Below are 22,398 nucleotides of genomic sequence, written 5' to 3' on the forward strand. Positions count from 1 at the left end.
GAGTGGCACTGCTTCAAAAAGAATCGAGATGGTAAAAAAAGATGTGGAAAATTGGCCATGACTTGCAATCAAGTGAATTTCATTGCAAATGGATGAAAACATTCTGCATGATAATGAATCCTTTCTGTGTGCATATGTAACATTCCTGCTGCTCCAGCCACCCTGCCTTTTTGATTTCTCCAACAAACCCAGCTCATTCCTGCTATCAGATCCTCGCACTTGTTTTTCTTTCTGGAATGCTTTCTCTGCGTAGCTGGTTCCCTCACTTTATTTAGGTTTCTGCCCACAGGAGCCTCCTCCAACTCTTCATTGATCTAAAATAACCCCCTTCCATTATACTCTATCCTCTTTATCCTGCTTTGTTTTCCTTTAGAGTAATTATCACTATCTGATATCACATTATAAATGTATTTATTCACTGTTTATCTTGTCCATAAAAAACCAGTTGTCGTTCAGTCAATTCCGACTCATGGTGATCCTATGTGTATCAGAGTAGAGCTGTGCTCCACAGGGTTTTCTTTTTTAATAATATTCTATTGTGTTTTAGATAAAAGTTTACATAGCAAATTAGGTTCCCCTTTAACAATTTTTTTTTTTTTTTGTAAACCCTGGTGGCGTAGTGGTTAAGAGCTAGGGCTGCTAACCAAAAGGTTGACTGTTCGAATCCACCAGGCACTCCTTGGAAACCATATGGGGCAGTTCTACTCTGTCCTATAGGGTCACTATGAGTCGGAATTGACTCTACAGCAGTGGGTTTGGTTTGGGGTTTTAAAATTTTTTTACACAAATTGTTCTGTGCCATTGGTTACAATTTTTACATGAGCATCTCATTTCCATTCTATTTCTTCTGTTTTCATTGATCTAGCTTCCCTTCCCCCTCCTTGCCTTCTCATCTTTGCTTCTGGGTAAATGTTGACAATTTGGTCTGATATAGTTAATTAAGGGAGCTCATTACTCACTGGTGATATTGTTTATTTTATAAGCCAATCTATTATTTGGCTGAAAGGTGACCTGCAGAAATAGCATCAATTCCAAGTTCAGGGTAACTTAGGGTGATAGTGGTGGAGGTTCCTCTAGTCTCTGTCCGCCCAGTAGGTCTGGACTTTTTTAGGAATTTGAGTTGTTCACATTTTTCTCCCATTCTATCTGGGACCTTCTATTGTGTCCCTGGTCAGAACAGTAGTGGTAGCTGGGCACCCTCTAGTTCTTCTGGTCTTAGGTTAGGAGAGGCTGTGGTTCATGTAGGCTATTAGTCCTATAGACTACTTTTTCTTTGACTCATTCCCTTCATTCTTTTTTCCTCCATATAAGTAGAAACCAATAACCATGGAGTTTTCAGTGGCTGATTTTTCAGAAGTAGATTACCAGGCTTTTCTTCTGAAGAGCTTCTGAGTAGACTTGAACCACCAACCTTTCAGTTGGCAGCTGAGCATATTAAGCATCTGCAGTACCTGGGAACTCAGGGTTTTTTTTTTTTTGTTTTTTTTTTTTTGCTTTTTCACTGCTAGAACGATGCCTGGCACATACTAGGTTAATGACTAAATCAATGAACAGGTGAACTTTTATGTAGTGGGCTTAGAAAATTTAAATAAAGAAAAACGTTGCTACTCATGTTTGCTCCTGGTTTAGCAGCACAACAGCAGTCCTTGTCATTGAGGGAGAAGCGTTTCACTTTTCTGCAAAGGTCTTGAACTTTTTCTGAAGAGCAGATGATGTCAAGTATGGTACTAGATAGCAGTGATCAGATAAGAATGGCTAAAAGCCATCTATCTGTAATTTCTAGCTTTTTTTTTTGTTCCAGGTCAGGGCAGTATCCAGCTCATTGGATAAGTGGCCTTTATGCTCAGACAAGTGAGTTCCTGGGTGCTGCAAACCATTAATGCATTTACCTGATTACCAAAAGGTTGGAAGTTCGAGTCCACCCAGAGGTGCCTTGGAAGAAAGGCCTGGTGATCTATTTTTGAAAAATCAGCCATTGAAAACCCTGCAGTGCACAGTTCTACTCTGACACATATGTGGTCACCATGAATTGGAATCGGTGGTTGCTATAAGGCAGAATTGACTCAACGGCAATGGGTTTTATTTTGGTTTGGAGAGCAACTGGTTTTGTACAGAAGGAGGAAGACCTTATTGCTCATAGGCACCTAAAGCATTAAAATGGTTTTCTTTTTTATGCAGATGACCCTATTTGCTTCCGAAGCCCTCAATACTTTAAGTAACATTAGTTTATGTTTGTTCTCTGCAGAGCCTACTGTTGCCATATTCTCTCTTTTAGTTGCTTTGCTTTTATTCTCTTGATAACTAATTTTGGGTATTAATACAATACTGCAAAGATTTACTCTCCAGAATGACCATCCTTTTTACTCATTGAATTGTGTCTAATTAGTGCTTAAAATGCATCATGAAAAAAGTAGATGTCATCATAACTGTTTCTATCAGTATACTAATCTATGGTTCTTTAATCTTATTGCTTAAAAACTCAGTCTATTTAAACCAGCTCTCCCAAAGAGTTAATTTCAACATTTGACCAATACAGCATAGGGCACTATTATGCTGGTAGAGTCAACGAGTCCGGATAGTCCTAATTGTTAGAATAAATCCAGTTAAAGGAAATCCTAAAATTATAATTTCTTAAGGAAAATTTAAAATGTTTTTATTTTTCATAAGAAAAAGAATTTGTTCATCAAACGGCCACTCACGTCAGCTCATTTCAATTTTATTTCTAACTTTCAAAGAACATAGAACAAATATAAAATTTATCTTACTGAAATTAAAACTTTGTGAGAGCCAGTTTTAAAAGACTGGGTCTAAGCAATGAGGTTAAAGAATCATAGATTAATATGCTGACAAACGGTTATGATGACACCTAGTTTTTCATGATGCATTTTAAGTATTAATCAGACATTATTTGATGAATAAAGAGGATGGTCCTTCTGGAGAGTAAAGATTAAGTAGGTCCTAACAGTGTTGTTGTACAGTCCCCAAGCCATGATCCACCTAACTTTTCACTCTTGCCCAGCTAAAAGTTTAAAATCTGCCTCTTTGTTGCATTTCTCTACTATGCCAAGACAGTAACATATTAATGACTCAAATCTAGTGCCAGTTTTCCTGCAGATATTTTCTTTTAGATAAATTAGGTCATATAAGTTTTAAAATGCCCATTTTTTCTATGGGAATCAATAAAACCCATTGCCATCCAGTCAATTCCGACTCAAAGCAACCCTGTAGGATATAGTAGAATTGCCCAATAGTGCTTCCAAGAAGCGGCTGGTGGATTCGAACTGCTGACGTTTTGGTTAGCAAACTATTAGCACTTAACCACTATGCCACTGGTGTTTCCATAAAGCTATGTTTATCTTCAGTGAAAAAAATACAGCTTACAAACATTTTTATTTTTCCTGAATTGTCACTTATGAAAAAATTGTCCTCACTCTTGGCCTAAATGGACCCCTGGTGGAGCAGTGTTAAGACCTCGGCTGCTAACCAAAAGGCTGGCTGTTCTAATTCACCAGCTGCTCCTTGGAAATCCTATGGGGCAGTTCTAGTCTGTCCTATAGGGTTGCTATGAGTCAGAATCAACTCAGTGGCAAAGAATATTGGCCTAAAGAGCAATGCACTAGTCTATCATCCTTTTCTCTAAAAGGTGTTGGGTGACCTCTTGAGGTAATTGGGAAAAAAATATTCTGCTACTTTCAGAAGTGAAACAAAAAAAACCAAACCTGTTGCCATTGAGTGGATTCTGACTCATAGCGACCCTATAGGACAGAGCAGAATTGCCCCATGGAGTTTCCAAAGAGCACCTGGTGGATATAAACTGCCAACATTCGGTTAGCAGCCATAGCTCTTAACCACTACTCCAGCAGGGTTTCCTTCAGAAGTGAAGTAGGTAGGATTAGAAGGTAGATCTTTCCATTTAGAGAAGCTCCTTTTTTTTTTTTTTAAGGTTTGATCAGGGAGAATTAAAACCTTTTATTTTAAAACTGGTTTCCAAACCAAACCAAACTCATTGCTGTCGAGTCCATTTCAACTCATAGTGATCCTACAGGGCAGAGTAGAACTGCCCCATACGGTTTCCAAGGCTGTAAATCTTTATGGAAGCAGACAGCCACGTCTATCTCCCATGGAGTGGGTGGTGGATTCCAATCGCTGACCTTTCATTTAGCATCTAAGCACTTAACCACTGCACCACTAGGGCTCCTTAAAATTGGTTTGCTGGACCTCAATTCACTTAAATAATATTTTTTAATATTTATTAACCGTATATAATACAATGCTAACCAGTTGCTATCGACTAAACTCCTGCAAGGGTAGGAATTATCTCTCTTAGCCTAGCATGTCTTACAAGCAATCCATATCCTCTGATCTCTCCGTACATTTGCACTAACAGTTGTTTTTCACTTGAAATACCCTTTTCCCTATGGCAAATTCTACCTACCCTTCAAAGACCTAGATGAAATGTCAAATTCTCTGTGAAGCATTCTACAACTCTCCCAAGTGGAACTTGTCCTTCCTTTCTATATGTTCTCATAGCCTTTTGTTCATATGGTTTTTACTTTTACTCTAGCATAAAGCCTATCGTTAATAATCAATTTATATATTTCAACTGTCAAATTGGAGTCATAGATGCAAGAACAGTGTCCTGTTCATGTCCATAGATGATGTCGTATATTGTTACAGCTATCACATGGATCTTAAATATATCTCTCAAACTACTACATCTCTCCTGAGTGACTGGCCCTAATTTTTAAGGTCCTGCTATACATCATCACCTTGACGTCCCAGAGGTCTCCACTGAAATTTTCAAGACACGAGGTTTGGAAATCAGTTAGAATGCTTTTGCAATATCCAAGCAAGAAATGAGGAGAACGAGAACTAAGGCAGTGGAGATGGAGAGCTGGGATCAACTCAGACATTTCTGAGGTAAACTGGAAACAGTCAGTGAATGACCAATAGATGGGGCTGGAGAGATGAGTTGCAACGGAAATGATGAGACTAGGATTTGTAGCTTGGGAGCCTAAATGAATGAGACATAATCAAGTGGAAAAGAACAGTTCAGACTGACGATAAAGAAAAATACTTACAAAACATTTTAAGGTTGTGGTCTACTTGGGAAAGGTGGAGTCGGAGAAGGCCTTTCCTTCTCCTCCGGAGTCACTTTACTCGAGGATTCTGCAAATTAGCTCCCTGCTCCTCTTTCTTTTCACAATGGAATTATATGCATGGGGGCAGGGGCTTGTATGCTTGAAACCGCAGCTTTGGATCCGGATTTCTTTGTTGAGCTACTGTTAACAACTGTTTATTGTTATAACTGTACAGCCACTGATTCACTGACTGATTCAACATTAGACAAGTTGTTATGCACGACAGCACTGGGCACTGGGGTCCTATCAGTAAAAAAGCGGGGATAAAATGTAATTTTAGTGTTGTTGCGAGGATTAATTGAGATAATATACATGAAGGTTTCCACGTGAGGTTCAACAAATCTCTGTGGAGTGTCAGACGAACCAATGAGTAAGAGAAGGGTCCACCGAGCGGGGCAGGGACAGACCTTCGGACTCCCTCTGCTCCCTAGGAGAACCTGGAAGCGGGCGCGAGCTCCTACGTTGCAATTCTTGGCCCGTATTTCCTCGTAACGGTGGTTCGTCAAGCCCCAGACTGCAGCCGGGTCTCTGTGGGCTCAGCTGCGCGTGATGGAAAAGCTGGAGAGCGACGTACGGTCTCCTAGGCAACCATATCAACTTCCGGTTTGTGTCTATGCCTGGGTTGGTGAAAGGCCACATTTCCGCCACGTGAAACGCGCAGGCGCTGTGCGAGCTGGAGGCCGCGGGTCAGCGGCCTGCAATCCCGGCCACGTTCCAAAGTCGGACCTCGAGGCCCTAACTAGGAGCCGCCCCCGGGAGGTGTGCCAGGCGGGACTGCCGGCACTGGAGGGGCGGGACCGCGGCTCAGAGCTCCGGAGGCTCGGCCGAGAAGCCCCGGCTACAGCAATACCGCTTTTCTGAAGCCGCAAAACTGGAGATGGAACTGGAGCTCTGCGGGGCCGAGGCCCCGGCCACTGGGCAGCGGCTCCTGCAAGCCGAGGCCCCGGCGGAGAACGAGCCGGAGGCGGTCTTCCTGCGGAGCGGCCGAACCGGGAACATCCTGCGCTGGTTCACCACCGCGGTCCTGTGTGCCGCCTTCCTAGGGCTGGTGAGAGCCGGGGATGGAACCCTCGCAGGCTGGGGCGTCTGCAGGCATCCTGCAGAGAACTCGGCTTTTCGAGTTCGAGTGTCGCCTCCGTCATTTGCAAACTTTGTGACCTTGGGCACGTTACTTAATGTGCCCGAGTCTCAATTTCGTCATCTGGAAAATGGGCACAATTCTAATCTTAGAGGGTTGTTGTCAAGTGCGAAATTGATTTTCCTAATATATTTTCCAGCTCCAGCAAACCTTCCTAACTCCGCTGCGTGGAACGGGGAGATACAAGAGTGGTTGCCCAGGTCTACAGCCACCGTCTCCCGCGCCCAGTCGCCCCTTCCCCCCCAAATTGTTACGCAAAGTGGTGTGACCAAGGAGCCCTCTTGGAGCAGTGGTAGAGCGCTCCGGTTCTGAGCCCACCCACCAGCGCCTTGGGAAGGACCTGGGGATCTGCTCTCAATAAAGAGTTCAGCCTAGGACACCCAGTGGGGCAGTTCTCTTGTCATAATAGGGTCGCTGTGAATCGGTATTGTCTCCACGGCACCCAACAACAACAGTGGTCTGACCGAAGTCAGCAACCCCCTTAATTTTGCAGATAGGGAAATAAGCCCAAGGAGGGAAAGTGGCTTTTCCGGATCACATAGCTAGTTAAGAGGTAGATCCAGAAACAACGCGTCTCTTACTCTGCCCACAATCTTATTTAAAACAAACTCAGTTTCTCAAGTGTTTTTCTTAGAGCAAGCTGCAAGAATAGAAGGCCTTTTGCCAAACCTCCTGGCCACCCTGAAATTCACCAGTTTCCGGAAGCCCCCTTTTTATCACTTTGGCTTGATAATTGGGATCCAGGGAAGTTGGGAGTGTGAATACTCTTGAGGAGAGTCACTTCTGGTCCTTAGCATCTTTCTCTGAGACTGAGTCACAAGTGATTCTTAGAGTCGGAGTGTTTCGATTTGAAAGCAAAAAAAATCGGAGGCCTGGTGAGTCTTCTCTGTGTGCCAGGACCTGTGGTAAGTGCTTTGCAAGGATGAACTAGCTCAACTAAAGCTGAACCCAGCCTTCCATCATTGTATGTGGTGCTTGCTCTGCCTGTGCCCATGCCAGTCCTTAATCCCGGGCTGCTACGCTTTAAGCAGGGGACACACGCCTTTAAAGCAGAGCAGTGTAATCGGAACGGGAAAAAATGTAGACCGATTAAAAACATTTAAAAAGTATCCACCTGTTGACTTTTCTGTTAGTTCTAGCTAACTTTACATTGTCTTTGAGTAAAATTTTATTTTTAAAGTCATTCTATACAGGTATATGTCATATTTTTTAAGAAAGCCTTACACCTATACTCCAGATGGCTTGGGTTTTCTTTGAGGAAAAACTTAGATTTAAGAAGTTTAAATTGTTTAGGTCCTGGGTGTTTTATATGGATGGTTCAGAGAAAGGTCCCTGGATCAATCCAGAAATACTGCTGCCTGTTTTTGCAACACAAATAAAAAAAAGGGAGTAACATTTTGATGGTTTGATAATTTAAACTTTTAACATCTAAATTCTCCTGTTAGCTATTTGTGCAGGTGGTATATTTCAAAATATACAAAACTATTTCAAAAATAGTTTTTTAATGTTACATTTTATTGACCATGAATACTTAATATTAAGTCTTTTAAAATATTGATCTAAAAGGAAACAATTACAGCAAAGAGTCTAAAGATTTTTTTTTTTAATGATTGAGAATTGTCCAAGTTAGAAAAACTATGGGATTTGACACACCAGAAGTAGCAGTTTGTGAATTTAGTAATACAGGTGTTACTGTGAATTTTTCCTGGCTGTGGGACTAAACGTAATCCTTCACCCCTTTATATGGTACCACATAGATAGCATTTTGATGATTGTAAGTAAAGGCTTTTGTCTTTTTAAATCCTAGGGAATGAGTGTCGCCATACTGGGACCCACATTTCAAGATTTGGCAACAAATGTGAATACCAATATCAGTGGTCTTTCTCTGATTTTTGTGGGCCGTGCCTTTGGATATTTGACTGGTTCTGTGATTGGTGGATTTCTTTTTGACTGTATGAATCATTTTTTAATTTTGGGTAAGTAAACATTGATTTTAGCTTCCTTGTGGATTTCAGCAAATTTATAATTTGTCCTTAAAATGTGAAAAAAACACTGGGTTTTGGGTGATTGGTGGATTTCTTTTTGACTGTATGAATCATTTTTTACTTTTGGGTAAGTAAACATTGATTTTAGCTTCCTTGTGGATTTCGGCAAATTTATAATTTATCCTTAAATATGAAAAATCCTAGGCTGCAGAATTATTGACAGTTTACATGGGTGTCCTTAATACAAAGTTTTCCTGGTGCCTGCTATCACCTTGACATTTACAGAGCATCTGTGCTCGGCTGTCCTGGAAACATAGATTAGCCATAGAGTTTGTCAGCGATCCTTGCACTTGCCGACCTTCATTGTAATTTGGGCACTACCTGGATCACACGCTGGTTGTCCGAAGAGCCCTACTGACCAGGGTCTAGGGCAGGTCTCCTGAGGCCACCATAGTTCAGAATGAGCTCCTTGTATCTGCCCAGGCTAAACCCAGGGCTAGGAATGAAGGAGGAGGGCATGGCAGGTGAAATGATATAAAAAAACCCAGGGCTAGGAATGAAGGAGGAGGGCATGGCAGGTGAAATGATATAGACTAAATTATTGTTTCTGCTGCCCCATGTCAATGATAAGTCCAGACCTCCCGACTCTATCTTTGAAAGATTTTAATATGATCTGTAAAATAAACTGACATGTTTAAAGAAAATTTGGATTAGTAATATGATAAAAATGCTTTAGAAGCAAGAAGAATAACTTACTATTGTTGATGAATAAATAACTAATCCCTCTTACTTCCAAAGTGGATTGAAAGAATATATTTCTTGTATTTTCCTCCCTATTCTCCAAACTGCATAAATTTCTGCTGCAAACTACTATAATAATTGCGTTTTATTTTGTTTTAACCTCATCTCTAAAAATCACTTTAGGCTCTTAAATTTGAAACATTTTGTCTTAAAATAATTTTTTTTTTTTACCTTTTTTGCTATAAAACTTTACCTTGAGGTATAATTTATACTTTGATTTTTAGCGTTGCTGGAAATATATTCACATTAGAGTAACATGTTTTATAGTCTATAAAGATTATAAAAGCTTTTAAATGAAATAAACATATGTACTCTTAGCATGACCTTATTTTGCGTTTTTTGGGGAGCTTTTCTTATGTTGAATTGATCCATGACTCTTCATACGAGTATCAGTTTTTATAGCTTACTTTTACCTTTCCTCTCAGGGACGTCAATGTTGGCTACCACAGTTGGTCTTTATCTTGTTCCTTTTTGCAAGAGAGCAGTACTACTGATTGTCATGATGTCCGTCTTTGGTGCTTCAATTGGCATTCTGGATACAGGTTAGTGAGTCCTTCAGTGTCATCTTTGGTAAGAGGGACTTTCTGTTATGAAGTAGAAATAGTGCCAAAAAATAAAAATAAAACAAAAAAACCTAAAACCAAACTCATTGCTGTCAAGTCAGTTCTGACACATAGCACCCCTATAGAGTAGAACTATAGAGTAGAGCTGCCCCATAGAGTTTCCAGGAAGCGACTGGTGGATTCAAACTGCTGACCTTTTGGTTAGCAGCCAAGCCCTTAACTACTGCACTACCAGGGCTCCAGAAATAGAGCAGCTGATAGTAAGCTGTCATCTGGAATACCCCCTAAAATGACACTGACCTATCGAGTTGGTCATGGGGTTACCCAGCCAGAACCATCCTCCTCACCAGATAACCAACCAGTTGCCATAGAGTTGATTCAGACCCATGGTGACGCCAAGTTTGTCAGAGTAGAACTGTACTCCATAGAGTTTTCAGTGGTTGATTTTTGGATGTAGTTCATCAGGTCTTTCTTCTGAGGTACCTCTGGGTGAACTTAAACCTCCAACCTTCCAGTAAGCAGCTGAGCGTGTTAACCATTTGCATCACCCAGGGATTCCTTTCACCAGGTAGAGAGCCTGTTTTTGAGTGGCCAACCATGGAAGAAACGTAAAGAATTTTGTTCTATGAGAGACTGTCGATTTATAGCATCTAAATGGAGTAATTACAGTGCAGGTGAGAGGGATTTATTTCAGGATAGAAATTTACCATTGTAGTACAGGAGGAATTGATGGTTTAATAAGTTAAACCAAGTTTGGAACCACTACCATTGTCTAGCTGAGGAAGCATAGAAGCAGCCATCCAATTTAAAATGCACCCTGGCTTTTGAGCTAAGAAAAACTCATGCTGTGCACTGTTTTGCTTTCTCTTTGTTTTCTGTTCTCACAAAGTTCCTACCCTCCTGCAGGAGATCCTTTCTATGTATCTTGATATTTTTTTAAGATCTACAAAATATCATATGTGGCATTTGTTCCCCCTGTCTTAGTCATCACAGTCTCTGTCTGGTGTAAACAGTTAACATGCTCAGCTGCTAACCAAGTGGTTGGAGGTTCGAGTCCACGCGGAAGCACTTTGGAAGAAAGGCCTGATAATCAACTTCCAAAAATCAGCCATTGAAAATCTTATTGAGCAAGGTCCTCCTCTGACACACATGCGGTCACTATGAGTCAAAACTGACTCGATGGCAGCTGATTTGTCTTAGTTACCTAGTGCTGCCATAATAGGAATACCACAAGTGGTTGGCTTTAAAGAACAGAAATTTATTTTCTCACAGTTTTGGAGGCCAAAAGTCCAAATTAGGTTTTTGGCCTCATTGATTACTTCTGTGAGTCTTGTCTCCTAGTTACTTGTGCCCTGCAATGATCCTTGGTGTTCCTTTGCTTTTTGATGATCCTCACGTGTCTTCTGTCTTTCTCTCTCTGTGTCTGATCTGCTTTTTTTTTTTTTTTCATATTCATGACCATATACATATTTATTAAACATTCTTTTTTTCCTTTTTTTTTCATTGACTCTCTCTTTTTCTGTTCTTCCTCTCATCTTCCGTTCTGTTACATTTTCCTCTCTACCCTACCCCCCTGCGATCTGGTAACCCAAGTTAAGAACCTAGTGTATCAGAGTGGGAGAGAAATGTAGAGTGAAATTCAAACTCATAAATAAGACCAGACTTACTGTTCTGATAGAGATTGGTAGAACCCCGAGACTATGGCCCTTAGACACCCTTCAAACTTGGAACTAAAATCACTCCCAGAGATCACACGGTAGCCATATGATAGACCAAAAAAACCCAAAAACAAACCCAGTGCCATCAAGTCGATCCCAACTCGTAGCGACCCTATAGGAGAGAGAACTGCCCCATAGAGTTTCCAAGGAGTGCCTGGTAGATTCGAACTGCTAACCCTTTGGTTAGCAGCCGTAGCACTTAACCACTGTGCCACCAGGCTTTCCACATAACAGACAGGCTCGTAAAATGAACAATAACACCAGTAAGGGACATGCACCTCGAAGCAGTTACGTGTATGAGATCTAAAGGGGAGCATTTGCCCAAAAGCAAAGTTCAGAAGAACGGTAGGGGCAGGAAAGCTGGGTGAATGGACAATGGGAAGCCTGGGAGGAAGTAGGGCGAGTGCTGACAAATTCAAGGATTTGCAACCAATATTGCAATGATCTGCTTTTTTTATAACCCAAAAGTGATTACGTTTAGGACACAGTCTGCACTGGTATGACCTCATTAACATGACAAAAGAAAACCTCATTTTCCAAACAGGGTCATATTTACAGGTACAGGTACAGGTACAGGTACAGGGGTTAGGTTTTCTATACATATTTTTGTGGGACACAATTCAATCCATAATAACCCCTGAAACCAACTCTCTTTCCCTCTTCCCTGCTCTACTATTACTTGATAGGCCAAGGAAATATTTTATACTTTAAATGTTAGTTGAATTGTATGTTTATCTTCAGATCTGTTAAACACAAAGACTTCATGCTGCTTGCCTTTCGCCTCGTAGGTATTTAGATACTGTAGGTGCAGGCGCTAGAATGGGGCTGTATGTCATCAAATGGGCGTGCCAGAATTTTGTAGTGTTCAGGTTTCTGAAGAGTGGTTTTCGTCTGCTGTATACATAAATAATTTTTCTCAAGGGGCTACCAGTTGCAAGTACAGAAAGCCTTGGTAATTTGGCCACAATCTGATGATAAAATTTTGCCTTTTATCTAGATATATAAATTAAAACATTTATTAAGAATACAATATATAATATATATAAATATTCCTCCCCACTTCTTGGTATTAGAACTTTATTATATGAATTCCTTAGCTAAGGTGCCTGGCTCTAAGAGGTAGTGGCTTACTAGCATGTATATGTAATTCAGCTTGTGAGTGTGTGATGTTGTAATGCTTATAGTTCTCTGAAATTAGTGGATTAGAATTCCTTAATCACAAAATTGACTTAGTTTCAGTGTTTGATAACTTAGAATATTATAATCTTTGTGGCACGTAAAATAGACTTACACTCTTCTTGATAAGAATGAACTATGCTTATTTTAGGGTAATTAACTTAAATCATTTTTCCTGTCTTTCATTGGTAGGTGGTAACGTCCTTATCTTGGCTATTTGGGGGGACGAAGGAGCCCCACATATGCAGGCCTTACACTTCAGTTTTGCTTTGGGTGCCTTTTTGGCTCCACTGTTGGCCAAACTGGCATTAAGTACGACCGTGTCTGGCGAAAACCACACAGAGGCTGATTTCAGTAACCAGTCTGCCCTCAGCCCATCATCTGAAGCTGACTCAGAGTCTATATTTGGAGTACCAGACGATATGAAATTACTGTGGGCTTATACAGTTATCGGTACTTACATGTTTGTAGTTTCTGTATTTCTTTTTGGTCTGTTTTTAAAGAACAGTTCAAGACGTGATAAAGAAAAAACATCTGCTCGGACACTGCGGAGAGCAAAATATCACAGAGCCCTTCTTTGTCTCCTTTTTCTGTTCTTCTTTTTTTATGTTGGAGCCGAGGTAACATATGGCTCTTATATTTTCTCATTTGCAACCACCCATGTTGGCATGAAAGAAAGTGAAGCGGCTGGGTTGAACTCCATCTTCTGGGGGACTTTCGCAGCCTGCAGGGGCCTGGCAATCTTTTTTGCGACATGCTTGCAACCTGGAACCATGATTGTGTCGAGCAACATCAGCAGCCTGGTTTCATCGTTATTGCTGGTGCTTTTTAACAAGAACCCACTTTGTCTCTGGGTAGCAACTTCAGTGTATGGGGCGTCCATGGCGACAACATTTCCCAGTGGTGTTTCTTGGATTGAGCAGTACACGACCATCCAAGGCAAAGCTGCCGCATTTTTTGTGATTGGTGCTGCCCTGGGCGAAATGGCTATTCCTGCAGTAATTGGAATTCTTCAAGGAAAATACCCTGATTTACCTGTAGTTCTGTATACCTCTTTGGGGTCAGCAATAGCCACTTTTATTTTATTCCCTGTGCTGTATAAATTAGCCACTGCACCTCTTAAACATCAGCGAAAAGAAAGAAAGAATGAGGACCAGAAAGCTTTGCTCTCTAGCTCTGGGCTGAATGACTATGAAGAAGAGAATGACGAGGAAGATGCAGAAAATTGGAATGAAATGGACTTTGAAGTGATCGAAATGAATGACACAGTGAGAAACTCTGTGATAGAAACCTCTAGAAATATTTTGATGGAGCCTACCTCTGAAGTCTGCAACCAGTCATTCTCAAATGCATTACCGTTTGAGTCCTCTGCAGTTAGTGGTGGCAACTACCCTGTGAAGCATCTTGACAGAAACCAGGAAAAAAAGGACTAACGCGCTGGGAAGAAGATGGATTACTTATTGACTTCCTTGAGTATTGCCATTTCTAAGGACGCCAGTCAGAGCATTAGCAGATTTTCTACATGCTTTTGGGGTTCAAAATTTCCAGGTCAGATTATAGCAAATGTTAAAAAGTTTTGAAATGTCCTGTAATTTCCAGTATCATCCATAAAGACCCAGGTGGTCTCAGACAGTAATATCTTGTTACGGGGCTAATGTTTGGCATGTGACTGATTAGGTAACATTTTATGGACTTTACCCCTCAGAGCATGCAAAGAAAGCGTTTGTTGTTGAGAAGTTGGGTACTTTTCTAATAGAATGGAATAATCTAAGAGTTGAATTGATTAGCTGAACAAATTATCAGGCATCAGTATTTTTCCAGGGAAGCTGAGGATAGTAATTTCATAAAACAATTCGAAAGTGGACAGAGGTTTGTATTAATTGCTTTATCCAGTTTGTAAGGTTGACTAGACGATGGTAACCACTCGTTTGATTCTGATTTCTGAACACAGAGCAGGGCCCAAGAGACCTGGCTTCAAGCTTTCTGACTGCACGAAGTCACTTATTTAGGCCTCGTTTATCTCATCCCATGTGCAACTCTGTGATCCCCAAAGTGAAAATGAAATGATTTCCAAAGTGGGCATCCAAAGTTTTAAGGTTTGTCCAAGGTGTCTGCTAGAAATTAATGGTAAGTGCTACCTGTTCTTCATTTCAGATGAGAAGTGAAACAAAAATGATAAACAGCTTTAAGAGTGTGGTACTGATTGTGAATATGTCTCAATTTAATAGACTTAATGTTTAATACTTTATTTGAGTAATTATCTGAAGAATACTTTTTTGAGTGCTTTATTCCATCTATTCTAAGATGTATTTTTTTCACATTTTTAATATCTCCGAAATCAGGATCTTACAGCCACTGGTCATGTAATATTGTGACAAAGTTTAATTGACATTTTTTTTTCCTCATAGAAGTACATAAAATAATGGTGTGTTTTATAATCAGTGTCTTAGGGTCAGTGAAATACAGTAATTTGTTCAATTACTGAGATCATACTATTTTTACGGATATTTTTATTTAAAAGAAAAGTTATTTTTATATGCAGTTTTTTTTTCTCGAATTATGCTCAAATGGGATTTGGAGATGCTGTGTTCTGATTTTAGCAACTGCTTCAGAGTTACTACGTTAGTAGTAGGGCCGTGAAGGGGTCTCTCGAGGTCATTTGCCTACTTCGGGTTCAGAGTTGGTGAACGGCCTTGCAGTTCGGGACTCGATTCTCATAAGCATTGTAAACCAGGCTGCTGGTTTAATTTCCATTGAGGCTCAGGCTATTCCAGTGATCCCGATACCTGTGTCGCCCATCCACGTCTCCGCCTTTCTAAGTTTGAAATACCTGGGAAACCTAAGCAAAGGCTAGAAGGTGCCTTGTTGGGCTAGGAATCAGGGCTCAGAAAAGGTATTTCAGATGAGGAATGGCAAACTAGTATGGGATATCCTTTGATAAATGACTGAAATTGACAGATACTGTTTACCTCTCTCAAGTTTTATGCTGGATGACACCTAATTTCTACCTGGTAGCACTATATATGCTTTTTCTTTCTAAGTTCTATAAATTTGCCTTTGTTTTGTCTTAAGTGAAAATGCAACACCTTTCTTGACCGCTGCCCATTCACCTTATGTATCGGCCACAATATTCGTTCATATTAATAACAACTTGCGAGGAGGATGGTAGAGAAATCAACAGTAAAAAAAGCCTTTTCCTCTTTTTTCGAAATATTGTATCCTTAGGTGGAAATCCTGTGGCGTAGTGGTTAAGTGCTATGGCTGCTAACCAAGGCATCGGCAGTTTGAATCTACCAGGCGCTCCTTGGAAACTCTATGGGGCAGTTCTACTCTGTCCTGTAGGGTTGCTATGAGTCAGAATTGACTCGACAGCGCTGGGTTTGGTTTTTTTGTACCCTTAGGTAGAACCAGGGCTTTGAACCAGTTCATTCTGGTTCCACCCCCTCCTGAGAATTTGCAAATTCTCAGAACGGGGTGAGACCAGAATGAACCAGTTTGAAGCCCTGGATAGAACTAGAGATTACTTTTGTTCTTCTTCTGCTTTTTCTCAGGTTGTTGGCATTTAAGCAGAATGAGCTATTTGGCAGCTGGGAGGCTTGCTAGAACAGGGATCCTTCCTGTAGTATCTCCTTTTAGAGGATGAAGGATACAGCTCAGGGAGAGAAGAATGGTAATAACATGATAGAAGATGGGGAATCCACACCAGAAAATCCATTAGGTTTCCACAAACCAAAGTGTTAATGGCCATATGAGATTACAGGCTTCGTTAAAGTTTGAGAATGTATTTCCATATTGGAAGGAAAAGACAGTACAACTAATTCCATGAATTAGTTGATCATTAGAATTATTCATCCTGATGGTCAGATCTTGAGTAAATGTCTGCTGATACCCAAGTAACCGCCACCCAAGTTTTCTATTGCTGTGAAACAAATTACCAAAAATTTAGTGATTTAAAACCACACACATTTATTATCTTAGTTCAGGATTCTAGGCATGGCTTAGCTGATCCTCTGCCAAGGGTATCACAAAGTAGCATTCAAGGTGTCAGATGGTCTTTCTTCCTTTCTTCAGCTCGGGGTCCCCTTCCAAGCTCATGTGGTTGTTGGCAGTCTTCAGTTTCTTGTGCTTGGCCTGAGGTCTTGTTTTTTGCTGGTTGTCAGCCAGACAACACTGTCGGTTCCTAGTGGCTTCCCACAGTTCCTTGCTGTGTGGCCCTCTCATGAATCCTCTTACAGCATGGCAGCTTACTTCCTCAAAGAAGAATCTCTTGCTCTAGTCTGATTAGCTGGAGTCTTAAAAAAATGTAAGGTAATAACGGGAATGACACTCCATTACCTTTGCCGTATTCTACTGACAAGAAGCAAGTTACAGGGTACCCCCAAACTGAAGGGGAGAGGATAGGACAGGGACATGACTCATTGTGTCTGCCACACTCAGGTAACCGAAAATTTGGGTTCTCAAAAGGGCTAAAAACTTCAAGCCAGGGAAAAGAAAACTCCAGCAGTCACTAGAAGTGACTATAGGGACAGCCCGTTGAGCGTACTAGGGTGCGGATGGAAGGCTCCCCATAAGCCAGGCCAGTCAAAGCCAATCCAGGGGAATCCTTGTGGGGTACTGGATTAACTCAATTAGCCTTTTTTTCCTTGACATTTTATTTCATGCCCTTTACTGCTCTACTTTTAACTTGTTCAAATGCAGCTTAATATCAGAGAAATGGAGAAATTTCATTTTATTTTCAGTGAAGTCCAGAGACACTTGGAGAGCATTTTTCAGTTACATCACTGTTTTTTAAAGAAGTATCTCTAGCTGCTTGAAAATCTTTTTTAAAAATCAATTTTTAATATAAAGGTAATAAAGATATAAAGTTCATGATAGAAAATTAGGGAGATACATAAAAACATAAGGAAAAAGGAAAAATAATCCATAATACCAAACTCCTAGAAAAGTCATTAAATTTCTTCTAAACTTCATTTCCTAAGTAAAGGGTTATGGGGTGAAAAAAAAATTTCTGTCTTCTAAATCAAGTGTCAGAAACAACTTGAATTTTGTGGCCAGAACATATTGACACTACAGTTGGTAGACTGGTTCTTAGTTCAAAGGATTGCAGTTTACTTAAAAAAACCCAAAACATAATTGGGACATGACCAGTGTGAAGACACACTCCTGAAACAGAGTATGCAACCCAGATCACATGTAGAGTGCTTTGGGTGTAGATAGATACTTTGAACAACCAGGGTCCCTGCAGCCAGAACTTTTGGTTTACCGTAGTGATGTATCACTCAACCCTGCCATTTAGAAGTTATTACGAAATAGGGCTTAACATTCTTGATGGAAGTAGATTTATTCTTCTGGGTAGCCCTGTATCTGCATTTGTTAAGGGCACTTGTTTTGCTCATAGTGTCTGTGCGTGTGCGCACATGTATGTATATTTTGCATATTTGGACCCACAGATATTTAGGAGTCGGAATCAACGGGCATTAGGTTTTTTACATATGTTTGGGATTTTTCTACACTGTGCTGTTGGAGGTAGTAGGGAAAAGATACAGAAAAGACGAAGATAAAGTTAATTGTTTAAAATGCCTATTTTTAAATTGAAATTTTTATTGAGATTATTGTAGACTCACATGCAGTTGTACATACTGTTTTTAAGTCCGCTGAGCTGTGCTTGCATGGGTAGAAGGACAGAGACCTAGACCAGTGCTTGTCAAACTTCCATGTGCATAAGAATTGCCTCTGAATACACAGATTCTGATTCAGTAGGACTGGGGTGGGGACTGAGGTTATGCATTTCTGACAAGCTTCTGAGGGACTCCCAGCTGCTCTGTGGGAGAAAGATAATGGCATTCTGCTTCCCTAAAGATTACAGCCATGGAAACCCTATGGGGCAGTTCTGTTCTGTCCTGTAGGGTCACTGTGAGTTGGAATAGACTTGACAGCAAACAACAAGCTTCTAGGTGATGGGATGCTGCTTGTTTATGGACCACACTTTGAGTAGTAAGGTCCACTTTTAGGGAGTATAGGATTCTTCACTATTTCGGGGAATTTTAAAAATTTTTGTTTAAGGTTTTCTAATTTTGAACCTAAATCTCTCTGAGAGCCTGTAGTCTCCGTGTCCCCCCTCCCCTCACACACACACACTCCAGGACTATTCTCAATCTGAGTTCTCTCCATTTAGAAGGAATGTTTGTCACACTGGTCGTTGTGGTTTACTCCACATGTGTGTTGAGTGCCTCCCATTTGGCAGTCTCTGCGGGAGTGCCGAGGGTACACTGGTGGAAAATCACAGGGCTCTTGCCCCGTGGCGCTTGCCCTCTAGTGCAGCACTGTACGATAGAACTTTCTGTGATGCTGGAAATGTTCTATATCTGCACTGCCCAGTAGCCACTAGCCACCTTTGGCTTATTGAGGACTTGAAATATGGCTACAACATAAGAATTGAATTTTTTATTTAATTTAAATATAAACAGATATCCACATAACTAGTGGCTGCCACATTGGGCAGCACAGGTCTGGTGAAAGAAACAAGGCATTCAACAGTCATAGAAGATGTTTCCAGGAAAAATTTATTTCCTCTTTGTACTTGATATTAACATGTATCTGGGGTCAGAAAGGTTGTAATAGAGATCTTGTCAGATAGCATAATTTAAATTATCATGGCTGTTAAGCAAGGCCTGCTTTTAATGGGTCATGATGGTAGACAGTCTAGCTTAATGATCTAAAAGAGAATCTTTTGGCTTCCCTTGTGTATAAAGCAGACTGCAGCTGGTGACCTTGGTTGTCAGGAGGATTTAAGCACCTTTCCCTTGATACACTTTGGCCATTTGGCATTTGAGCTAGATTAAACTAGATTGAAGTTGAGTCGGTGTAAATAGTTTCATATTTAATGATTAAAGATTTTACAACACTGAATTTCCCAGCCAAATAGAATTTTTATTTTCCACCTTTTTTTTTTGTGTGTGTGGCTACTTTGTCTTCTATTTCTGCCATGGTTATTTTTTGTTTTTAATTCTTCAGAGGTGATTCCTCAGGTTCTTGCACTGTGGCTGTTAATTCTTCTATATTGTTTTCATGCTCTGCTTTTGGCTTATATGTTTAATTGTAGAATGCACTTAGTACCTGGTTGCTAAATTTATTGCAGCTTGTGTTTAATGCAGCTTGGTTATGAGTTAGTTAATGGGTGGCCTGGAGAATGTTTCAACGTTGTTAGGTGACATGCCTAGCCGAAGGGCTGAGCTTTTTAGCTTCTGAACAACTTGTTGAAATCATAAAATGCATTCTTTGGATCACTTGGCTTAGATTTTATCCTAATCTGGTTTTCCCAGAAGAGACCAGCTATAGGAAAAGGCTAGAGAAACACACACTTTCATTAGTGTTGCTTCCAATTCTAGGCAGACTTTTTGACCCATTAGAATCAGCTCGTTATCACCTGCAGGCTAAGTAAGTAAACTCAAAGGTTAAAAGTCAGGCATCTACCTCAATGTTATCTCTGCTTCCAATTTTTGTTCAGTCATTGAGTCAGTGTTTGAGAGCTGAACTCTGTGCTAGGTGCTGTGGACTAAGTATTAATGAACTTCCTCTCCTGTCATTGGAGTACCATGTGTTTTTTGCTAAATGAGTTGTTCTTTGTCCTGTGTCCTGGCCTTTTTTGTTTACAAACACAGAGACTCCTCTGGCCACCTTAGGACCAGGTGGTTTGTTGTCAGGGAACCATGGGCCAGAATGAGTGTGGTGGCCAGGCTGGGGGGGCCTCCTCTCTGTCTCACTCTCACAGCAGCTCTGTCCCTCTGTGGGTCTGCTCTGTTTTCCTTCTCCCTCCTGGCCCATCCTCTGTTTATCTCTTGTCTTGATTCTGGAAACCACTTGAGTGGTTGCTGTTGCCCTTACTGGGCGGAGCCTTTCACCCCGCCTCTCTGGGGAGGAGGGGGATTGCTGGTCAGCCTATGAATGGTCCTCCCTTGGGGTGGGTACCTCCTGCCCTCATCAAGGGAGTGGCCACCTCTATGCTTCCACCCCTACTGCTCTGAGTGCAGAAGTTATAACCAAAAGGAGAGTTCTACTGTCTGCTGGTGTCTTAGGGTAGTGTTGGGGATGGGGTAGGGGTGTTTGGTAAATATTTGCCAGTGGATGCCAGAATGGGATGTAAACTGGCTGATGGCCTGGTGAATTGCTGGCTTTTTTTTTTTTTTTTTTTTTGAAGAGCTTGTTAGGCAAGGTTAATATTAGTAGTGGACTTTTTGGTTGTGACCAAAAAAAAAAAAAAAAAAAAAGCTCTGTCCTAATAAAGTAGCATTTATGTTTATGTAAGATGCAAGAGGATCCCCAGTTTGCAAGAGATACTGGTTTGTGGACCAGCAAGTTTTCCAGGTCCTTGTATTTCAGTCATTTAACAAATATGTACTGTTTAGTGATCAGGGCCCTGGGAATATAACAGAGAAAAGACAAAGGCCCTAGCCTTCAAGAAGCTTATGTTTTACAATTTCAACTAAGATTTGCAATGACAACATTTCTGTTAGCAGAAGAGCCAGGAAAGCTTATTGTAATGGGTTTTACGCAGTTCCAGAAAAGTTAGTAAAGTAGCAGGGTTTTTGGTACCTTGGTGTCTTTGATTCCTAGTATTTTTACATGAGTCTTTGGGGTCATTCTTGGTTTAGGGTTTTGTAAAAATCACTTAGCATAGTGCAGTTGAGGTTAAGGTAGTTAAAACCTGCTTAGAAAGTTGCAGAGGAGGTTGACATGAACCTTGGGATTTGTTCTCTGCAGCCAAGAAGACACATTTAGAGGTGAACTAGATCTTGGGTTACACCTCCAAACAGCCCTGGGCGAGCCAAGCAGGCTCTCATTTCTCAGCCTTTCACTGGCACTTGCAGAGAACTATCTGCCCCCAGGCGAAATTATCCAGCTCTGAGTCAAGCACTCTTTGGGCTTTTACCCTTATTGAAGAAAGACTCAGAGACAGAAGCACTAAAGAAAGGAAAAGTTTACCTGCATATTGAGCAAGAGAAGGACTGGCTGCCAAATGAAAGAGCTCAAGTATTTAAAGGAAGAAAGTAAAAACTACCAAACTTTCCAAGCTTGCGTTAGTCTGTCCATGGTGGAATAACAGCAGCTTTCTGATGTGATAATCATATTCACAAAGGTCATGGCATATTTTCAGACAGCAGCCCAGCAAAAGCCAGGGCTACAGTTGCTTGTGTTCGGGAATGTAGGTTTATAGGAAATGTTCAAAGTTTTATTGTTTTTGAGATCAGAACCAGTTAGATGACTTATTTTTGGTTTATTTCAGGGAGCGGAGTATTTTTTTTCTGGCTCAGATGTGTGAAGTGCTTTGTCATATTGAAGCAGGGCAAAGTACGATTTGCTCTACACTCTCCAGAATCCATAAGCTCCAGAAGGAAAAAGGACACAAGGGAAAAACGTGATTGCAGGATGTATTCTTGCCCCCTGTGCAAGTAATAAGCCTTGGTACCAGTGGCTTCTAACCCTGGCTGCAATTAGAATCACCTGGGACTGTTAAAAACTACTAATGGCCAGCATTTTTACTTTAATACTAATTTGATTGGTCTGGAGTGGAGTCTGAGTATTGATATTTTTAAAGGTATCCAGGTCATTGTCATGTACAGCCAAAGTTGAGAACCACTGCTTTTATCAATGGCAGGGAACTGGAGCCTTTATTAGTTTTAAGGCTGATTTATAGCTGGGCTAAGCCATGCTGCTTTTGTAATGCATGAATTTCTGTGCACCTTCTCTGGAGGAAAGCTGGAGAGGGAGAGATCTCCAGGTTCCTATTACCTCCACTGCTGCTCTGTCAATGAAAGTGGATAATCAAGCCTGTTGTTTGAAGTCCTGCCAAAACCAAACCTGGACCTGTTGGAGGTT

At 40.9% G+C, this 22,398-nt stretch overlaps 1 protein-coding gene across 1 annotated transcript; it reads left to right on the top strand.

Moving 5' to 3' along the window:
- The first annotated feature begins 5,882 nt into the window (after window positions 1–5,882).
- Window positions 5,883–20,715, top strand: MFSD4B (major facilitator superfamily domain containing 4B). The gene is given in 5 exon segments (XM_064289912.1): window positions 5,883–6,189; window positions 8,087–8,255; window positions 9,491–9,607; window positions 12,715–13,925; window positions 13,927–20,715. Coding segments are annotated over 5 exon segments (1,728 nt in total). The 5' UTR covers window positions 5,883–6,018; the 3' UTR covers window positions 13,987–20,715.
- Window positions 20,716–22,398: the final 1,683 nt, after the last annotated feature.

The sequence above is a fragment of the Loxodonta africana genome, chromosome 1, assembly GCF_030014295.1.
Source record: "Loxodonta africana isolate mLoxAfr1 chromosome 1, mLoxAfr1.hap2, whole genome shotgun sequence".
In the NCBI taxonomy this organism is placed as follows: Eukaryota; Metazoa; Chordata; class Mammalia; order Proboscidea; family Elephantidae; genus Loxodonta; species Loxodonta africana.